Here is a 22,270-nt window from a genome sequence, read left to right as displayed (position 1 = left end):
GGCCAAGGCAGGTGGATCACCTGAGGTCGGGAGTTCAAGACCAGCCTGACCAACATGGAGAAACCCCGTCTCTACTAAAAATACAAAATTAGCCGGGTGTGGTGGCATATGCATGTAATCACAGCTTCTCAGGAGGCTGAGGCAGGAGAATCGCTTGAACATGGAAGGCGGAGGTTGCGTTGAGCCGAGATTGCGCCATTGCATTCTAGGCAACAAGAGCAAAACTCTGTCTCAAATTCTAGTAGAGTCACGTTCTCAGTATTTTGCCCAGGCTGGTCTGAAACTACTGTTCCCAGCCTCCCAAAGTGCTGGGCTTGTAGGCAGGAGGTACCATAGCCAAAATAGATATTTTGAATGAAATATTACAATTCTGCTTTAAATTGGAGAACTGATGAAAAATACTTTGTCTCGGCCGGGCGCGGTGGCTCAAGCCTGTAATCCCAGCACTTTGGGAGGCCGAGATGGGCGGATCACGAGGTCAGGAGATCGAGACCATCCTGGCTAACACGGTGAAACCCCGTCTCTACTAAGAAATACAAAAAAATAGCCGGGCGAGGTGGCGGGCGCCTGTAGTCCCAGCTACTCGGGAGGCTGAGGCCGGAGAATGGCGTGAACCCGGGAGGCGGAGCTTGCAGTGAGCTGAGATCCGGCCACTGCACTCCAGCCTGGGCTACAGAGCGAGACTCCGTCTCAAAAAAAAAAAAAAAAAAAAAAAAAAAAGAAAAATACTTTGTCTCTTTACCTGGGGAAGTTAGCATCTTAATTATATATAACTTGATGTTTCTGCCATTGGATTTATTTAACTTATGGCATTGGAGACTATAAAGATTGATTCTATTAAACCTTATCAAGCAATGGAAGTAATTTTTGTGTAATCGTATCACTTTTAAAAATACATTTTCCTAGCCGGCACAGTGGCTCACGCCTGTAATCCCAGCACTTTGGGAGGCCGAGGCGGGCGGATCATGAGGTCAGGAGATCGAGACCATCCTGGCTAACATGGTGAAACCCCGACTGTACTAAAAATACAAAAAATTAGCCGGGTGTGATGGCGGGTACCTGTAGTCCCAGCTACTCAGGAGGCTGAGGCAGGAGAATGGTGTGAACCGGGGAGGCGGAGCTTGCAGTGAGCGGAGATCGCACCACTGCACTCCAGCCTGGGCAACAGAGTGAGACTCTGTCTAAGCATTTTATATTATCAGCTGGGGTGCTGAACTTTGGGTTTCTTTCAAGGTTCATGGGGGCATAGGAAAAACTAGTTGAGAGCTCTATAGATTTAATTTTGTGGGAGGGATAAACATTTACCAGATTTTAATGTTAATAAAATTATATCCAAGTAAATATGAATATGCCTCAGTTGTGTTTTATGGCCCACTTAAAAGTGAAGGGAGAGGGAGGGATAGAACAGTGCAGTAGTAAGTAGAAAGGTTATTAAGCTTAAATACAGGAAAGGCAAATAGGCAGATTTACTATATTATGTATATTATATGAAGAGATTGTATATGTGCAGACTTTAACATTGCCACCTTATGGCTCTTTGTATATTTCCTCCAGAGACTGAATTTTCTATTTTATTTTATTTTTCTTTTTTATTTTTGAGACAGAGTCTAGCTCTGCTGGCCAGGTGTGAGAGTGCAGTGGCACGATCTTGGCTCACCTGGGTTCAAGTGATTGATTCTCCTGCCTTAGCCTCCCGAGTAGCTGGGACTACAGGCGTGTGCCACCATGCTCCCCTGATTTTTGTGTTTTTAGTAGAGATGGGGTTTCACAATGTTGGCCAGGCCTGTCTTGAGCTACTAACCTCAGGTGATCCACCTGCCTCGGCCTCCCAAAATGCTGGGATTACAGGCCTGAGCCACTGCACCGACCGAGTTTTCTATTTTGTAATCATAGATTTAAAGTGAGGAGGGGCTAACGTAGATGGGTGGATAGAGGTGTGGACATTATTTCTGGTTATTTAAGCCACAGACAAGATCTGTCTGGATTTGTAGTTTCCTAATTCATAGTTAATATCTTTTTTTTTTTTTTGGAGGCAGAGTCTTGCTCTGTCACCCAGGCTAGAGTGCAGTGGCGCGATCTTGGCTCACTGCAAGCTCTGCCTCCCGGGTTCACGCCATTCTCCTGCCTCAGCCTCCCAAGTAGCTGGGACTACAGGTGCCCGCCACCTCACCCGGCTAATTTTTTTGTATTTTTGGTAGAGATGGGGTTTCACCGTGTTAGCCAGGATGGTCTCGATCTCCTGACCTCGTGATCCGCCCGCCTTGGCCTCCCAAAGTGCTGGGATTACAGGCTTGAGCCACCGCGCCTGGCCCATAGTTAATATCTTTTTTTTTTTCTGTTGCCCAGGCTGGAGTGCAGTGGCCGGATCTCAGCTCACTGCAAGCTCCGCCTCCCGGGTTTACGCCATTCTCCTGCCTCAGCCTCCCAAGTAGCTGGGACTACAGGCGCCCACCACCACGCCTGGCTAGTTTTTTGTATTTTTTAGTAGAGACGGGGTTTCACCGTGTTAGCCAGGATGGTCTCGATCTCCTGACCTCGTGATCCACCTGTCTCGGCCTCCCAAAGTGCTGGGGTTACAGGTATGAGCCACCGCGCCTGGCCTAGTTAATATCTTTAATGTTTTTATTTGAGACAGAGTTTCGATCTTTTTCTCAGGTTGGACTGAAGTGGCGTGATCTTGGTTCACTGCAACCTCTGCCCCCTGGGTTCAAGCAATTCTCCTGCCTCAGCCTCCTGAGTAGCTGGGATTATAGGTGCCTGCCACCAGGCCCGGCTACTTTTTTATTTTTACTTTTTATTTTTGAGATGGAGTCTCGCTCTGCTGCTCAGTCTGGAGTGCAGTGGTGCGATCTCGGCTCAGTGCAACCTCCGCCACCCGGGTTCAAGTGGTTTTCCTGCCTCAGCCTCCCTAGTAGCTGAAATTACTGGTATGTGCCACAACTGTGGCTAATTTTGTATTTTTACTGGAGACGGGGTTTCTTCATGTTGGTCAGGCTGGTCTCAAACTCCTGACCTCAGGTGATCTGCCTGCCTCTGCCTCCCAAAGTGCTGAGATTACAGGCATGAGCCACTGTGCCCGGCCCAATTTTTAATTTTTATTTACTTTTATTTTTATTTTTTTGAGATGTAGTTTTGCTCTGTCACCCAGGCTGGAGTGCATGACGTGATCTTGGCTCACTGCATCCCCTGCCTCCTGGGTTTAAGCAATTCTCTGCCTCAGCCTCCCGAGTAGCTGGGATTACAGGAGCCCACCACCACGCCTGGCAAATTTTTTTTGCATTTTAGTAGAGACAGAGTTTCACCATGTTGCCCAGGCTGATCTTGAACTCCTGACCTCGTGATCCACCCGCCTCGGTCTCCGAAAGTGCTGGGGTTACAGGCATGAGCCACTGCATCCAGCCCCAATTTTTTTATTTCTAGTAGAGATGGGGTTTTGCCATGTTGGCCATGTTGGTCTCGAACTCTTAACCTCAGGTGATCCACCCTCCTCGTCCTCCCAGAGTGCTAGGATTACAGGCGTGAGCGCCTGTGCCGGGCCTTAATGTTTTTTGTTTTTTTTTTAAGATGAAGTCTCACTATGTTCTCTAGGCTGCAGGTCAGTGGCTATTCACAGGTGTGATCATAGTTCATTACAGACTCAAATTCCTGGGCTCAGATGATTCTGTTGCTTTCAGCCTCCCAAGTAGCTGGGACTGAATAAGGTGTAAGCCCTCTGTGCCTGATTTAAATTCATCTTCATCTGTCACCCATACTGGAGAGCAGTGGTGCAGTCTCGGCTCACCGCAGCCTCCTGCCTCAGCCTCCCCAGTAGCTGGGACTGCAGGTGTGTGCTAGCACACTGGTAATTTTTGTATTTTTTTTTTTTTGTGGAGATGAAGTTTTGCCACCTTGCCCAGGCTGTTCTCGAACTCTGGCCTTAAGTGATCTACCTGCCTTGGCCTCAAAGTACTGAGATTACAGGCATGAGCCACCGCATGCAGCCTGTAGTTATATAAGCATTGAAGTTTTATTAAGTGTTAAACATAACTTAGTGTACCTTTTTTGCAGAAGAAATAATTTCTTCACTTCCTCCCAGTTTTATGTTTTGAAATACATTAAAAAAATTTTTTTTTGAGAGACAGGGCTTCTGTCACCCAGGCTGCCAGGCTGGAGTGTAGTGGTGGCATCCTAGCTCACTGTAACCTCCGACTCCTGGGTTCAAGCTCTCCTCCCACCTCAGCCTCCCAAGTAGCTAATCCAAGTAGCTAGGATTATAGGCATGCACCACCACATCCAGCTAAGTTTAAATGTTTTTATTTTATTTTATTTTTTTCGGTAGAGGTAGGGTCTCACTATGTTGCTAAAGGCTGGTCTTGAACTCCTGGCCTCAAGCACTTCCCCTGCCTCAGCCTTCCAAAGTGTGAGCAGCAGATGTGAGCTACCATGCTGGGCGTTGAAATAATTTCAGATTTACTCTTCCTCATTTGCCACATTTGCTTTATCATTTGAATGTTTTTGAAAATGTGTGTATATAATGTTTTCCTGAGCCATTTGAGAGTTACGGTCTAGATATCATGTCATCTCTCCTAGGTATTTTGGTGTGTAGTTCCCCAGAACAAAGACATGCAGTTACATAACCACAGTGCATTTATCAAAATCAGGAAATTTAATTGAGACAATGTTGTTACCCACAGATCTTATTCAGACTTTATCAGTTGTCTTAATGTCCTTGATAGTTTTTTTGTGGTCCAGGTTCCAGTCCATGAACATTTGGAGACCATGGTTTCTTGTCTCCTAAGTTGTTATTTGTTGTTTTCATTGTTTTGAGACAGGGTCTCATTCTGTTTCCTGGGCAGAGTGCAGTGGCACGATCATGGCTCACTGCTGCCTTGACCTCCCTGGACTTAAGTGATTTCCTAGGTTGCTGGGACTATAGGTGCATGCCACCACACCCAGCTAATTTGTGTCTGTGTGTATTTGTAATGTAAGACACGGGCTTTGCCATGTTGCCTACGCTGGTCTTGAACTCCTGTGCCCAAGCTATCTGCCAGCTTCCGCCTCCCAAAGTGCTGGGATTACAGGAGTGAGCTACTGCGCCCAGCCCTCCTTAGTCAGTCTTCATTGGTTTGAAGTGAAGTTGTATCCTTCTCAGTGCATCATACTGGGAAGTACAAGATGTCTGTTTATGCCATTACTGATAAAGTTAACTTTGGTCACTTTGGGTAAGTTATTGTCCACCAGGTTCTCCACTTAATTTTTTTTTTTTTAATACGTGGGAAAATAGTTTGACACTATGTAAATAATTTGTTTCTCATCAAACCGTCTCCTTTTAATTCTAGCATTGATTGATAATTCTTGCTTGATTAAGGTATTACTATGATAGGTGTTCACTTATCATTCATTAATATTATGTAATGCTCAAGTCACAGATTTGGCCAGCGGGAGGTCCTTCAAGAAGGATCCTACTGATGCCCTGGATTCTCACTCTGTTTCCAATCTATACTTTTCCTTCTCTCTCTCTCTCTTTTTTTTTTTTTTTTTTTTTGAGACGGAGTCTCGCTCTGTCGCCCAGGCTGGAGTGCAATGGCACGATCTCCGCTCACTGCAAGCTCCGCCTCCCGGGATCCCGCCTCCTGAGTAGCTGGGACTACAGGCGCCCGCCATCGCGCCCGGCTAATTTTTTTGTATTTTTAGCAGAGACGGGGTTTCACCGTGTTAGCCAGGATGGTCTCGATCTCCTGACCTTGTGATCCGCCCGCCTCGGCCTCCCAAAGTGCTGTGATTACAGGCGTGAGCCACCGCGCCCGGCACCTCTCTTTTTTTTTTTTTAAAGATTGGGTCTCATTTTGTCACCCAGGCTGGAGTATAGTGGTGCGATCAGGGCTCACTACAGCTTTGACCTCCTGGGCTTAAGCCATCCTTCCACTTCACCCTCCCAAGTAGCTGGGACCACAGGCACATGCCACCACCATGCCTGGCTAATTAAAATAATTTGTTTTGGTAGAGACAGGGTCGCCATATATTGGCCAGGTTGGTCTTGAACTCCTGGCCTCAGGCAGTCTATCTGCCTTGGCCTCCCAAATTGTTGGGATTACAGGTGTGAGCCACCACTCCTGGCTGTCTTCGTGTTGTTGTGCTAAAATTGAGAAAGTTTGACTTTTGAAGCAGTATTGAACATAGATATTTGTGAGACTTAAAATTGTACATTATAAAGAGGAACAAATTGGTGTTTAAAGAATGAGACAATGCTGTAGTAAGTATAATTACATGATGCTGTTTTGAATTTTTTCTTGACAATTTTAAATGCTATTAAGCATGCCGACAACTTAAATATAATAAACATGTTTCTTAGGAAAAAGCACATCTGTAGTCTAAGTTTCTAATTCAGTGTTACAATTTGGGAAAAATAATTTATTGTCTGTATTTCTAGGGTTGCATTAAGAGATAATAGGTGGAATTTTGTTTTATTCATTTTTATTTTATTTATTTATTTATTTATTTATTTGAGATGGAGTCTCGCTTTGTCTCCCAGGCTGGAGTGCAGTGGCACTATCTCGGCTCACTGCAAGCTCTGCCTCCCAGGTTCACACCGTTCTCCTGCTTCAGCCTCCTGAGTAGCTGAGACTACAGGTGCCCGCCACCATGCCCAGCTGATTTTTTGTATTTTTAGTAGAGATGAGGTTTCACGATGTTAGCCGGGATAGTCTCGATCTCCTGACCTCATAATCCACCCGCCTCGGCCTCCCAAAGTGCTGGGATTACAGGCGTGAACCACCGCGCCCAGCTGGAATTTTATTTAAAAGTCAATCTTAGCCTGTTATCCACTTCTTAACTTGTAAGCAGTTTTTTTTTTTTTTTTTTTTTTGAGATGGAGTCTCGCTCTGTCGCCCAGGCTGGAGTGCAGTGGCGCGATCTCGGCTCACTGCAAGCTCCGCCTCCCGGGTTCACGCCATTCTCCTGCCTCAGCCTCCCCAGTAGCTGGGACTACAGGCGCCCACAACCGCGCCCGGCTAGTTTTTTGTATTTTTAGTAGAGACGGGGTTTCACTGTGGTCTCGATCTCCTGACCTTGTGATCCGCCCGCCTCGGCCTCCCAAAGTGCTGGGATTACAGGCGTGAGCCACCGCGCCCGGCTGTAAGCAGTTTTTAAGTGAAGTTAGTTGAAGACCTGTTCTTTGCTTTCTGCTTTTTGATCTAGTTGGGACTATTACATAAAACAAGACTGAATTTAGTTTGTGGATGTAGATTTAGGGCAAGGACGTTGAAAGCAGTAGTGGTTATGGATGTTTCAAAGAAGGAAGGGATTTTGAGTTGTACCTTGAAGGACAGAAGGAGAAGAGCCAAAAATTACTGCCTTAAAGAGTAAAAAAAGCAAGAGGAATGAGATTTAATCAAGAAATGCATCTGAGTCTAGATTTCCTGAGGCCAAAAGTAGATGCTGATCAGTAATATATGAGAGGTTATGTAAATTGTATCCATCTGGATTATGAAATATAAAACCAGGTGAGTTTAAAATCAACATAAGCAAGATGTTGACTTTATAGCTTACTAAGAGGGTAAGGGTAAATAAAAAATTTTTTAAAAGTGACTTTAATCAACTCCAACTTTTACTTTTAAATAAGAGACAAGGTCTCAGCTCTGCCACCCAGGCTGGAGTACAGTGGTGGCATCATCATAGCTAGGACTGCAGGCATGTACCATAAGTGGTAGTTGCTATTTTTAGTAGAAACCATACTGACATCAGAGCCATAGTTACCACAGGGAAAATGGGAGCAAGTGTGTAAGTTCAGGCCTGTGTGCCACTGGCCACTTAATGCTTTAGCATTTAATAGCCATGTGAATCTAGTCATTTACGTGGAAAAAAAATTCTTTAATTTAAAAAAAAATTAAATTTAAAGATGTAGTTTTTTGTTGTTTTTTGTTTTTTGTTTTTTTTTTTTGCGATGTAGTTTCGCTCTGTCGCCCAGGCTGGAGTGCAGTGGTGTGGTCTCGGCTCACTGCAACCTCCAGCTCCCGGGTTCAAGTGATTCTCCTGCCTCAGCTTCCCGAGTAGCTGGGACTACAGGCACGTGCCACCACACCCAGCTAATTTTTGTAGTTTTAATTGGGATGGGGTTTCACCATGTTGGCCAGGACGGTCTCCATCTCTTGACCTCATGATCCTCCTGCCTCTCAGTAAAGATGTAGAATTTTAAAAATTCTGAGGCCGGGCACAGTGACTCACGCCTGTAATCCCAGCACTTTGGGAGGCCAAGGCCCAGCGGATCATGAGGTCAGGAGTTCGAGACCAGCCTGACCAACAAAGTGAAACCCCGTCTCTACTAAAAATACAAAAAATTAGCCAGGCATGGTGGCGGCGCCTGTAGTCCCAGCTACTCGGGAGGCCTGCCTCAGGAGAATGGCTTGAACCTGTGAGGTGGAGGTTGTAGTGAGCCAAGATCACGCCATTGCACTCCAGCCTGGGCTACAGAGCGAGACTTCCATCTCAAAAAAAAAAAAAAAAAAAAAAAAAAAAAAAAAAAAAAATTCTGTACATGAAGTAATGTGTGAAATGGAAGAATTTAAGATAAGTTTCTGAAAGACAGTGTTTTTTTGTTTTTTTTTTTGGGAGATAGTCTTGCTGTATCGCCCAGGCTGGAGTGCAGTGGTGTGATCTTGGCTCACTGCAAGCTCCGCCTCCCGGGTTCACGCCATTCTCCTGCCTCAGCCTCCCGAGTAGCTGGGACTACAGGCGCCCGCCACCACGCCCGGCTAATTTTTTGTATTTTTAGTAGAGATGGGGTTTTACCATGTTAGCCAAGATGGTCTCAATCTCCTGACCTCATGATCCACCTGCCTCTGCCTCCCAAAGTGCTGGGATTACAGGCTTGAGCCACCACGCCCAGCCATAAACAGTGATTCTTAAGAAAATGAGCATTGGGATTTATTTCAGGGAAAACATAAGTATTGTAGTTGGATTACCACCTCTCTAGGGAAAGAGGCCAAATGTGTGGGGTTTTTTTTTTTTTTCCATCTGTGGACCAAGGGCTTTCTGTATGTCAGCTTATTAATTCTCCATAACCCTGTGAGATACTTATCTTCACTTTACAGAAAAGGAAATTGAGGGCTTATGAGTATGTCCAAGGCCTTGGGACTAGTTTGGGATTTGAATTTAGGTCAGTCTGACTCTTAACACTCTAGTGTACTATGTATGTTTATGTATACTGCTTTATCTGACCAGTCATGTATGTTTGGGTTACTTCCATCAGGCCCATATTTTTGGGGGGCCTGACAACTAAGTATTAATCTAAACAGTAATTTAATAGGAAAGCATGTAATGAATTTTCTTTTTTTTTTTTTTTTTTTGAGACGGAGTCTTGCTCTGTCCCCCAGGCTGGAGCGCAGTGGCCGGATCTCAGCTCACTGCAAGCTCCGCCTCCCGGGTTCAGGCCATTCTCCTGCCTCAGCCTCCCGAGTAGCTGGGACTACAGGCGCCTGCCGCCTCACCCGGCTAGTTTTTTGTATTTTTTAGTAGAGACGGGGTTTCACCGTTTTAGCCAGGATGGTCTCGATCTCCTGACCTCGTGATCCGCCCGTCTCGGCCTCCCAAAGTGCTAGGATTACAGGCTTGAGCCACCACGCCCGGCCTGAATTTTCAAGTCAAAAATAATTTTGCATTAAGATGTTGAAGTGTTTAAAACAAAGTAAAAGCCAGTTTTTCTTTGTGGGGAATGTTCTACTTAGAATAATTAATTTTCTAATAATTCTAAATAATTAAATTTCTGTTGTTATTCTGTGAAGTTTTTAAATTCATAAGCAAGCATGTTCAGATAATTTTTAACCATTTCACCTTTTTTCTTACCTCTGTAGGAACGTCAAGGTCGTGGGAAATAAAAGGCAGTTCTACACAGACTGCAGCAACAGTTGCATCTGCATATCCTAAGAGGAAAGAATGACCTTCAAGAGAATTAGGACTTTTTTCTTAATTTCACTGACTTCAGAGACGATTGCAGACTTGCAGTTTAAGTATTGGAATTTCACAAAAGACATAGGACTTAACTGGAAAATGAAAAAAAAAAAAAAAAAGAAAAAGAAAAAACTAAACAAAAAATCCCTCTAGGTAGTTTAGGTGAAAAATGTCCCTTTTATTTTGGCTTTGGTTGTGATTTCAGAGCATAATGCTTTGTTTTTTTGTCTTTTTACTATGTTTTTCGGATTTTTAAGTCCGTAAGTGCATACAGTTTTCTCTAATTTTTAAACCCTTTCCTCCTCCCATTTTGACATTTGCACTTGGAGAACACTTGAGTTGTGAAGGTTTTGGGCATCCACCCCAGAAAGTGGGAATTTGATTTTACCCTTCCGAACTGGAAGAACATTTTTATGAAGAATTTTTGTCCGGGAGAATATAACAGTGTTACCCAAGGTTGTGTCTTTAAGGGTGGTTCATTTTCTCTGACCTTTTGTTACTCAAAGTAAAGTACTAGGAGTCCTAAGAAATGTTCTGTTCTTGTACATTATACTGATTAAGTCAGGATTAATTTGATTTCAAAGCTAAGAACAGTGGTAAAAACTCGTTTACAGAAATGCATTTTGGAAGAGAAAAATACTGTAAAACGTGTAGTGAATGTTTCTTCAGTTTCTTGTTCAGCCAATGAGGAAAGGGCATTGCCTTTCTTTTTACCATTAATCACTTCTCAATAAACGTGAGATCCTGTTGAGCATCACTTCTAGTACCATTTAGTATTATTTGAGTCTGCTGTATTTTATGAAATATTTGGAGTATAAGGTATAACAGGTGAGATGGCAACTAATTTTAGAGCGTTTGTGCTGAGAGTAAACACTTCAGGCTTGCTTTGTATTCAGGGCCGGTTAACTAGGACCTCTGCAAAAGCAAGGTGGGCCAATATTCATAATGCTTTATTTCTAGATACTTTGCAGAGAATGTAGAGTCATTGCTAAATCATTTGTTCAACAAATAGACTGTTGGGTGCCTGGCACTATGCTTAACTCTGTGGAATTTGGCCAGTTATCTTTGATGCAGAGGAAGTAGAGCCCAGGAAATAAGTGTTCAATTTGAAATATGGTTTTAGACAATATTCCATATGGATGCAGATCCCTGACAATAAAATTTCTGTGGGCTTGGGTCTTTGGGAACCTTGTAACAACTGTAATAGCATTTAATTTCTTCTTTATATTTTCAACAGTTTTAGAGGCTTCTCTATCTTAAAAGATTGTTATCTCTTAAGATGTTCCCATTTTAGGCTGGGTACAGTGGCTCATGCCTGTAATCTCAGGACTTTGGGAGGCTGAGGCAGGTGGATTACTTAAGGTCAGGAATTTGAGATCAGCCTGGCCGACATGGTGAAACCCTCTCTCTACAAAAATTAGCTGGGGGATGGTGGTGCATGCTTGTAATCCCAGCTACTTTGGAGGCTGAGGCAGGAGAATCGCTTGAACCCAGGAGGTGGAGGTTACAGTGAGCCAAGATTGCACCACAGCACTCCAGCCTGGTGACACAGCAAGACTCTGTCTCAAAAAAAAAAAAAAAAAAAGTTTCCATTTTAGAGTTGCATGTGTGAAAACATCTAAATACTAAGAAAGGATTATAGAAATGGATTTTAATACTGTTGGACAGAGTTGTGCCCTCAAAATTACTGAGTTCTACATAGCCCAGGATAGTAAAGTCAGGAGTGCCAATAAAATTGTTAAATACTGGTTTCTAAATTCCTTCCTTCCGGCCGGGCGCGGTGGCTCAAGCCTGTAATCCCAGCACTTTGGGAGGCCGAGGCGGGTGGATCACGAGGTCAGGAGATCGAGACTATCCTGGCTAACATGGTGAAACCCCGTCTCTACTAAAAATACAAAAAACTAGCCGGGCGTGGTGGCGGGCGCCTGTAGTCTCAGCTACTTGGGAGGCTGAGGCGGGAGAATGGCGTGAACCCGGGAGGCGGAGCTTGCAGTGAGCCGAGATCACGCCACTGCACTCCAGCCTGGGAGACACAGCGAGACTCCGTCTCAATAAAAAAAAAATTGCCGGGCGCGGTGGCTCACGCCTGTAATCCCAGCACTTTGGGAGGCCGAGGCGGGCGGATCACAAGGTCAGGAGATCGAGACCACGGTGAAACCCCGTCTCTACTAAAAATACAAAAAATTAGCCGGGCGCGGTTGTGGGCGCCTGTAGTCCCAGCTACTCGGGAGGCTGAGGCAGGAGAATGGCGTGAACCCGGGAGGCGGAGCTTGCAGTGAGCCGAGATCGTGCCACTGCACTCCAGCCTGGGCGACAGAGCGAGACTCCGTCTCAAAAAAAAAAAAAAAAAAATTCCTTCCTTCCTCTCCTTTGTCTCCTTCCTCTCCTTCGTCTCCTTCCTCTCCCCCTTCCCCCCCTTCCTTCCTTTTTTTTTTTTTTTTTGAGACGGAGTCTCGCTCTGTTGCCCAGGCTGGAGTGCAGTGGCCGGATCTCAGCTCACTGCAAGCTCTGACTCCCGGGTTTACACCATTCTCCTGCCTCAGTCTCCCGAGTAGCTGGGACTACAGGCGCCCGCCACCTCACCTGGCTAGTTTTTTGTATTTTTTAGTAGAGACGGGGTTTCACCGTATTAGCAAGGATGGTCTCGATCTCCTGACCTCGTGATCCGCCCGCCTCGGCCTCCCAAAGTGCTGGGATTACAGGCTTGAGCCACTGCGCCCGGCCTGAGCCACCACGCCCGGCCCTTCCTTTCTTTCCTTCCCCTCCCTCCCTCCCTTCCTTCCCTTTTTTCCTTCCTTTTTTCCTCTTTCCTTTTTCCTCCTTTCTTTCCTTCTCTCCCCTCTCTCTCCCTCTTCTTCCCCTCTTTTATTCTCTTCCCCTCTTTTCTTTTCTTTTTTCGACACGCAGTCTCACTCTCTCCCTGGCTGGATTGCAGTGGTGCGCTCTCGACTCACTGCAACCTCCACCTCCCAGGTTCAAGCGATTGTCCTGCCGCAGACTCCCGAGTAGCTGGGATTACAGGTGTGCACCACTACATCCAGATAATTTTTGTACTTCTAGTAGAGACGGGGTTTCACCGTGTTGGCCAGGCTGGTCTCCAACACCCAACCTCAGGTGATCTGCCCACCTTGGCCTCCCAAAGTGCTGGGAATACAGGCGTGAGCCACCGTGCCCAGCCAATAGCACCATTGTTGACATTTGCAGTCAAAAGCTTTTCTTGGCCTGTCAGAGGCACAGTACAATATTCCTAAATATTTCTGGCTGCCATCCTTTTTGAAGCACTTTTACCCCGAATTTTGGGGAGTTCCTTGTGTTTTTATCAGTAGGAAGGTGCTAGATTTCCTAGTAATGTGTGTGGCACTCATCGTTTTCACTTTCAGCCCAAACTTCTGTGACTTCTAGAGGACTTCCTCGGGCTTCTTTAGTATTGACCTTGAAAAGGGAAAAAATCCAGAGAAAAGCAAATTGAAAAGGAATTTTAACTAGATTTTCCTGCATAGTATTTCAAGTTGGATATGAGATTATTCGAGATGATTATTTGCAATTTGAAATGTTAGCAACATAGTAGTTCCCAGTCTTTCATAGCAAATGTAGAAAGTACTGTTTCAGCTTTAAGAGTAGACTGAGGCCGGGGGCGGTGGCTCACGCCTGTAATCCCAGCACTTTAGGAGGCCAAGGCAGGCGGATCACGAGGTCAGGAAATCGAGACCATCCTGGCTAACACGGCGAAACCCCGTCTCTACTAAAAATACAAAAAAATAAGCCGGGCATGGTGGCGGGTACCTGTAGTCCCAGCTACTCGGGAGGCTGAGGCAGGAGAATGAACCTGGGAGGCGGAGCTTGCAGTGAGCCAAGATCACGCCACTGCACTCCAGCCTGGTAGGCACAGCGAGACTCCGTCTCAAAAAAAAAAAAAAAAAAAAAAACCTGAAAAGAATTTGGAGCCCCTAACAAGGTTATATACTTAGCCTTCCCTTTTGGATTTGTGTATTTTAGAAAAACCACATTGGCTTTTCCTGTAGTATAAAAAATTAGACTGTTCTTTACTAAAGACTCCAAAATGCAACTAAACCAGTTTTCTTATTGTTAAAGACAACTTTGCCAGTATTTTTAATAGAGACAGGGTTTCACCATGTTGGCTAAGCTGGTCTGGAACTCCTGACCTCAAGCGATCCACCTGCCTCAGCCTCCCAAAGTGCTAGGATTACAGGCGTGAGCCACTGTGCCTGGCACCAGCCTCAGGCTGGGCACGGTGATTCACGTCTGTAATCCCAGCACTTTGGGAGACCGAAGCAGGTGGATCACCTGAGGTCAGGGGTTTGAGACTAGCTTGGCCAACATGGTGAACCCCATCTCTACTAAATATACAAAAGTTAGCTGGGTGTGGTGATGTGCACCTGTAATCCCAGCTACTCAGGAGGCTGAGGCAGGAGAATTGCTGGAACCTGTGAGGCAGAGGTTGCAGTGAGCTGAGATCACGCCACTGCACTCCATCCTCTGAAAATAAATTTCGCTTTCCCTCAATTTTATTTTAGCTGTATTTGATTGGTTATCTTCTCTTAGTGTGTTCCATTATATAAAACATTCTGAAATAATTTTAGACTTACACAAACAGTATGGAGAGTTACCATACCCTTCACTTAGCTTTTCCCAAATGTTAACATCTTAAATAACCATAGTAAAATTATCAAGACTAGCAAATATTGATGCAGTACTGTTAACTAATTTGAGTTGTGCCAGTTGTTACACTGTCTTTTTTTGGGGTTCAGCATCTAATCAGGATCCCAAATTGCACTTAATTGTCTTTAGTCTCTTCTAGCCTGTGACAGTTTTTCAGTCTTCATTTTTTGATAGTTTTGGTGAGTACTGGCCAGTTATTTTATACAATGCCCTTCCAGTTGGATTTATCTGATCATTTCTCATTATTAGATTGAGGTTATTCTTTGACAAGAATGCCACAAAAGCACCGTGCCTTTTTCAGTGCATTGTATCAGAATACATGATTGTGACATGATTTCATACTGGTGATGTTAACCGTGATCACTTGGTTACAGTGCTGCCAGACTTCTCCACTGGAAAGTTATTAATTTCCTCCTTTGTACTTAATATGTAACTTAGGGAATCAGGTATACTTGGAAACTTTTTTTCTTTTTGGAGACAGTCTTGCTCTGTTGCCCAGGCTGGAGTGCAGTGGCACAATTATGCCTCACTGCAGCCTCAACCTTCCGGCTTCAAGCAATCCTTCCTGGTATCTGGGACTGCAGGCATGTGCCTCCATGCTTGGCTTATTTTATTTTTAAATAGGGATGAGGTCTTGCTATGTTTGCCAGGCTGGTTTCAAATTGTCCTCCTGCCTCAGCCTCCCAAAGTGCTAGGATTACAGGCATGAGCCAAGGCACCCGGCTGAAACTACCATTCTTTGACCCACTAACTTTGGGCAGCTATGGATTGTTATTGCATGCAACAAGTATTCCTGTGGCATTTGCCAAATGTTGCTTCACGATTTCTATTCCTTCTACATTTATTAATTAGAACTCTGTTGTAAGGAGGTGTCCCTTCTCTGTATTCAGTTATATCAGTATGGATTCACTTTTGCTCAAATTGTCTCAGCTTTGGCCATCAGGAGCTCCTTAAAATTGGCTCCTTTGTTTTCTTGACATTCTGTCAGTATTTTTGCTGGTCTGGCTTTGTGGCTCATGCCTGTAACCCCAGCACTTTGGGAAGTTGAGGTGGGAGGATTCCTTGAACTCAGGAATTTGAGACCAGCCTGTGCAACATATTGAGACCTGGTCTCCACAGAAAGTAAATTAGCCAGGTGTGGTTTGTTCCTGTAGTCCCATCTACTGGGGAGGCTGAAGTGGGAGGATGACTTGATCAGGGGCGTTTGAGGCTGCAGTGAGCTGTGATCACGCAACTGCACTCCAGCCTAACAGCAAGGCCTTGTCTCAGAAAAATTTTCTGGTGTCTGCCCTTCTGGTACTGTAAGATGTTCCCAGGGAATCTTGTATTTTCCCTGCCCCAATTCCATTTTTTCCAAGGAATTCTGGTTTCTTTTATTGGAGAATGTTTCAAAATTATCGAGGTGGTATTTTGTTTTTCGTTTTTTTGTTTGTTTGTTTGAGATACAGAGTCTCACTCTGTCGCCCAGGCTGGAGTGCAGTGGTGCAGTCTCAGCTCACTGCAATCTGTCGCCCGGATTCAAGCGATTATCCTGCCTTAGCTTCCCGAGCAGCTGGGATTACAGATGCCTGCCACCGTGCCTGGCTGATTTTTGTAGTTTTAGTAGAGATGGGGTTTCACCTTGTTGGCCACGCTGTTCTCGAACTCCTGACCTTGTTAACCACCTGCTTCGGCTTCCCAAAGTGCTGGGATTACAGGCGTGAGACACCGTGCCCGGCCCTATTGAGCTTTTTTAAGGGCAGTTCTTCAAATTGCAATGGATTATTAAACTGGGATTTGTTACCAGTGTAAGTGGAGAATTATTGAGACTAATCAAAACAACCACTTTATTTTGTCCACACCTTTTAAAACGCTACATGTGAATGAATCCTCTGGAATTACAGAGAGGGCTTCCACTTGACAATACTTCAGCTAGGGTATGGCTCAGTGCTCGTGGGTTTGCATCCTTCCACAATGTCTCTGTGTAGCCTTGTAAATAAAGACCCAAAACGTTAGAAGTCCTCCCTGGAGTGTTTGAAGTCCTGGTTCCCACACCTCCCAAGCAATTTTAGAGGCTTGGAGGTTTCTCTACCAGTGAGAAAGTAAATGGTCTTGTAATAAAGTCTTTGGTCGGGCGCAGTGGCTCACGCCTGTAATCCCAATACTTTGGGAGGCCAAGGCGGGTGGATCACCTGAGGCCAGAAGTTCGAGACCAGCCTGGACGATATAGTGAAACCCCGTCTCTACTAATAATACAAAAATTAACTGGGTGTGGTGATGCACACCTGTAATCCCAGCTACTCGGGAGGCTGAAGCAGGAGAATTGCTTGCACCTAGGAGGTGGAGGAGGTTGCAGTGAGCAGAGATCGCGCCATTGCAGTCCAGCCTGGGCGACAAGAGTGAAACTCCATCTCAAAATATGTAACAAAATTAAGTTTCCGTTTTTCATTATGGAGCTAACGTAGTAGCACTTGAATGTTACCACTTGTTTTGACCTTTATTTGAAAGGTGACTTGTGGCCTGCGTGTCATGAATGTTCTGAAAATGAGAGCGGAGGTAAAGGTGTCTCTAGGATTCAGATCTGATAAGTCCACTTGTAATCAGCTTTTTCTGCCTTGGGAAGCAATGCCACTTTGTCATGAGCATCGCTCATCGCTAGTGGTTTCTGGGCAGCGGGTGCACCTCCTTACTACAGAGAAGCCTTTGGAACTGTGATGTTTAATTACAGCTGCTGGGTTTGCACGTGGGAAGCTGACGTGCTGTGGTGTAAGCCAGCTGTCTTCGGTGAGTGGAGGGAATTGCAGAAGGTCTCACGCCCTTTAGGGCCCTTGGCTCGGGGTTTCCGGGACAGGCTCTGGAGCTCCGCCTGCGGGGGCCGGGCTTGGCGGCTGGACGGCGCGTGCGCCGTGCCTGCGGACGGAGGAGGGCTGGCCTCTGCCCGGCTGTAGTCAGGTTCCCTCCACGCTTCCCCACCCCGTCGCAGCCTGGTTTTTGTACGCTTTCTTCCTGACAGCGGCTGTGCCACCTCATGGAGCCACGGCTCAAGGTGGTGTCCGCCCTTGCTTTTGCGCCTGCGCGGAAGCGCCCAGTCTCACCTGCCTAGGTGAGCTGGTTCGTCTGAGAGGGAAATGGGGTTTCACACTACCCTGCTAACCGGACAGATGACATTCGTGTCATGTGTAGCTTGTTGCTTTCTTCAGCCTCTTCAATAATGCTCAGACATGAGGCTGGGTAAAGGTTGGAAAGCTGTTAGCCCACCTGCGGACCGTGGGTTCATGTACTCGAAAATGTTGAGGTGCCTCTGAAGGGCAGCTCCCCGAGGAAATTCCCAGTTTTGCTGCCCTCTCCAGGTATGCGTGTGAGTGTACTCATCTGTTGTTTCCATGTGTTAGTCAACCTATCTCACAGTATTTTGTGAGATCCTGTCGCTACTATTGTTGGGTATTGGAGAAAAGAGAAATAAATGAAGATTCTTGTTTTCTCAAAATCCTATTTAAGGAATATACCAATTACAGTTTGGCGAGCTCTATAAGAGCAGAGATACCCAGAAAACTGCCCCTGTCTATATTGGCGTTTTTCTTTTCTTTTCTTTTTTTTTTTTTGAGACAGAGTCTCGCTCTGTCACCCAGGCTGGAGTGCTGTGGCCGGATCTCAGCTCACTGCAAGCTCCGCCTCCCGGGTTTACGCCATTCTCCTGCCTCGGCCTCCCGAGTAGCTGGGACCACAGGCGCCCGCCACCTTGCCCGGCTAGTTGTTTGTATTTTTTTAGTAGAGACGGGGGGTTTCACCATGTGAGCCAGGATGGTCTCGATCTCCTGACCTCGTGATCCGCCCATCTCGGCCTCCCAAAGTGCTGGGATTACAGGCTTGAGCCACCGCGCCTGGCCGGTTTCCCTAGTGTTTCTTTATCTCAGTGGAAACCACAGGAGCTCTTCGCCTCTTCATCCTCCTCCACAGCTCAGCTCTCTCTCATAGGCTGTCTGCGCCTTCCTTCACGAGCTGTGTGATGTTGGGCAGGTCGGAGAATTGCTCTATGCACACATTTTCTCGTCCGAAAAAGGAGATTGCCTCTGAAGCTCCTTGATGGTATGAGTTTTACAGGGATTTAAGTTGACGTTAGTAGTGCTTTTTTTTTTTTTTTTTTTTTTTTTTGAGATGGAATCTCTCACTCTGTCGCCCAGGCTGGAGTGCAGTGGCACGATCTTGGCTCACTGCAACCTCTGCCTCCAGGGTTGAAGCGATTCTCCTGCCTCAGCCTCCTGAGTAGCTGGGATTATAGGAGCCGGTCACCATGCCTGGCCAATTTTTGTGTTTTTAGTCAAGACAGCGTTTCACCTTGTTGGTAAGGCTGGTCTCTAACTCCTGACCTCAGGTGATCCGTCCACCTCCACCTCCCAAAATGCTGGGATTACAGGCGTGACCCACGGCGCCCGGCCCCAGTAGTGCTTTTCTAATTTAAAACAAACAGACAACACAGTTCAGACAGTTACACATGCAGAATAAAAAGTGTATACAGGCCGGGCACGGTGGCCCACGCCTGTAATCCCAACGCTTTGGGAGGCCGAGGCAGGCTGATCACAAGGTCAGGAGATCGAGACCATCCTGGCTAACCCCATCTCTACTAAAAATACAAAAAATTAGCCGGGCGTGGTGACGCGCGCTTGTAATCCCAGTTACTCGGGAGGCTGAGGCAGGAGAATTGCTTGAACCCGGGAGGCAGACGTTGCAGTGAGCTGAGATCACACTACTGCACATCAGCCTGGGTGACTGAGTGAAACTCTGTTTCAAAATGTTAATTTAAATCCCTGTAAAACTCATACCATCAAGTGGCTTCAGAGGCAATTTCCTTTTTCGGATGAGAAAATGCATGCACAGAGCAATTCTCCGACCTGCCCAATATCACACAGCTCGTGATGGATGGCGCAGACAGCCTATGACAGCAAGATTTCATCTCAAACAACAACGAAAACTTTGGTATAACATTTCGCTATCTATCCTTATAAACCTTTAAAAAAAAAAAAAAACACTTGCTTTATGACATGTAAAATCAGTATATGGACCAGGCACAGTGGCTCACGCTTGTAATCCCAGCACTTTGGGAGGCTAAGGCTGGCGGATTACTTGAGGTCAGGAGTTTGAGACCAGCCCGGCCAACATGGCGAAACCCCATCTCTACTAAAAATACAAAAATCATCCAGGTGTGGTGGCTCACACTTGTAGTCCCAGCTACTGGGGAGGGTGAGATGGGAGAATCACCTGAGCCTGGGAAGGTCAAGGCTGCAGTGAGCCGTGATTGTGCCACTGCACTCCAGCCTGGGTGACAGAGTAAGACCCTGTCTCAAAAAGTAAAATCAGTATATGTAGCATGTTTCTGTTCCTAAATATGCACATGTCTACACAATTAAAAAAAAAAAAAAGAAATAATACCAAACCATCTTCAGGGTTCCCCAACCCCTCTCAAGTTGTGATTCTGTAAGTTCACTGGTTTGCTAAAGAAGGATCCAGAGCTTCTGTGACAACCTCAAATGGCCAGCCTTTTGGGATCCTGAGGTGAGGGGTGCCCAAGGACCCGGGTCTCAGACAGCAATCGCAACTTGGCAGAAGCCCATCCTTCTCATCTTGCTCTTTAGCATTGGAACCCAAACTTTTCTAGATTTCTGCTTTCCTGAAGCCGCTCAGTTGACAAGTTAGGCACTCAGTTTTTAGATGGATGTTATTCCAGATCAAGGCATTTTGATGCGGACCTACAGGATGTGTCCTGGATATGTGGTTGAAGAGTAAGTTGACCAGGATTGGATAAGGAGGACAGTATGGAGGAGCACTGGGGCCACAGCAGGTATCAAAAAGCTCCTGCCTTAGAGGGAAACATTTGTGAGATTGTGATGAGTGCTATAAAGAAACATGGGTATGAGGCTGGAGGGAAGAGCCAGCTAACAGAAGTCCAGAGAGGTGAGAGATAAAGGCAAGTTGGGTAAGGCTTTAAGAAGAAAGCACCCACTTTTAAGAAAAGTGAATTTCATTCTCCCTCACCATGCTTCGTATATCTCTTAGCTTCAATTCCATGGTTTACCATAATCCCCCTTCCTAATTGGTATTCACCATCAACTCCCTGGCCCCTTTCTCTTGCTTCATCAAATTTAATCGACAACCACAACCCCATTTACATCCAACTCTCCACCCACCTGCACCTGTGCAGCTTAGAGTGGCTGGAGAAAATCATTCAACTGGTGTCTCATTTTTAATTCACAAGCATCAGCCTCAGCAGGAAAATCAGCTTTTCCCCCATTGATTCATTCTCCTCTCAAGAGAACCATTTCATACCTTCTCCCTTTCCTCCGGTCTCCAACACTTCCTCTCCCGTCTTTACTTTCAGTTCAACTAAACAGGAAAATGGAAGCAATCAGAACAAAACATCACAGACTCCATTACATCTACCCCCCTCACAGATGCTGCCTTCCCACCTGTTACGGATCAGTATCTCGTAAAGCCTGGTCTTGGCCAGCAGCATCAGCACCATTGGAGAACTTGTCAGAAACGCAAGTTATTGGGCCCCAACTCCTGAATCAGAAATCTTGCATCTGTGCTTTAACACGTTCTCCCTAGAGTTTGAGAACCAGTGTCTTTGGACTACGCATGTTTCTGTCTAGAATAAATCCCTCCATTTGTGCATCAAATCTCAGTCTCATCAACTCAAGAAGATGGCTTGGTTGGGTCTGGTGGCTCACAGCTGTAATCCCAGCATTTTGTGAGGCCAGGTGGGAAGATCACTTGAGCCTAGGAGTTCGAGACCCGTCTGGGCAACATAGTGAGATCTCATCTCTACATAAAATAAAAAACTGGGGTGTGGTGATACTGTAGTCCCAGCTACTCCAGAAGCTGAGGCAGAAGGATTGCTTTAACCCGGAGGTCAAGACTGCAGTGAGCCATGTTCGCTCCACTGCACTCCAGCCTGGGAGACAGTAAGTCCCTGCCTCAAAAAAACAAAACAAAACAAAAACCCAGAAAAGATGGCTTCATCAAATCTCTCTCCCACATTATAATTTTACCTCTAATGGATCATTTCCATTAACATAGAAACATGCTGTTGTTTCTCCTATTTCTTTTTTCTTTTTCTTTCTGTGCTTTTTTTTTTTTTTTTTTTTTTTTTGAGACAGTCTTGCTCTGTCACTCTCAGCTTGGAGTACAGTGGCACAATCATGACTCACAGTAGCTTCCACTTCCCAGACTCAGGCGATCCTCACACCTCAGCCTCCTGAGTAGCTGGGACCACAGGCATGCACCACCACACCGGGCTTATTTTTATTTTTTGTAGAGATAGGAGCTCTGTATGTTTCCCAGGCTGCTTTCGAACACCTGGGCTCAAGTAATCCTCCTACCTCGGCTTCCCCAAGTGTTGAGATTACAGACATGAGGCACCATGCTCGGCCTGTTTCTCCTATTTCTTCCACCAGTTATTACTGCCCATTTCTCTCTTCCTTTTTGCAGCAAAACCCCGGAGAGGAAGCTGTTACTCACTGGCTCCGTTTCTGTCCTTCCATTTTCTCTTACCCGCTCCAGTTCAGGCTCTCTTCTTCATTCCAGCAGAACTGCTCCTGGCAAGGCCACTATTCCACATTGCTAATTCTCAGTCCTCATCTTCTCTGATCTATAAGCAACCTGTGGCATTGTTGATGCTTTTCTCCTTCCT

The 22,270-nt window shown here is 45.8% G+C and overlaps 2 protein-coding genes across 2 annotated transcripts in view; both read left to right on the top strand.

The window, feature by feature from the left end:
• The window catches only part of LOC105494574 (YTH N6-methyladenosine RNA binding protein F2), a 36,876-nt gene extending 26,195 nt beyond the window's left edge, over positions 1-10,681 (top strand). The window contains exon 5 of the mRNA XM_011763116.3: positions 9,828-10,681. Within this exon, the coding sequence (XP_011761418.1) occupies positions 9,828-9,851 (24 nt within the window). The 3' untranslated portion in view covers positions 9,852-10,681. The remainder of the gene's footprint in view (positions 1-9,827) is intronic.
• A 6,731-nt stretch (positions 10,682-17,412) lies between these two features.
• Positions 17,413-22,270, top strand: part of LOC105494575 (opioid receptor delta 1) — a 95,589-nt gene continuing 90,731 nt past the window's right edge. Inside the window, exon 1 of the mRNA XM_011763118.3 lies at positions 17,413-17,933. The gene's annotated coding sequence lies outside the window, so the exon portion shown is untranslated. The remainder of the gene's footprint in view (positions 17,934-22,270) is intronic.

This window comes from Macaca nemestrina, chromosome 1, assembly GCF_043159975.1.
Source record: "Macaca nemestrina isolate mMacNem1 chromosome 1, mMacNem.hap1, whole genome shotgun sequence".
Lineage (NCBI taxonomy): Eukaryota > Metazoa > Chordata > Mammalia > Primates > Cercopithecidae > Macaca > Macaca nemestrina.
The sequence above is the reverse complement of the archived record's forward strand: the minus strand, read 5'-3'. Positions and strand labels throughout refer to the sequence as shown.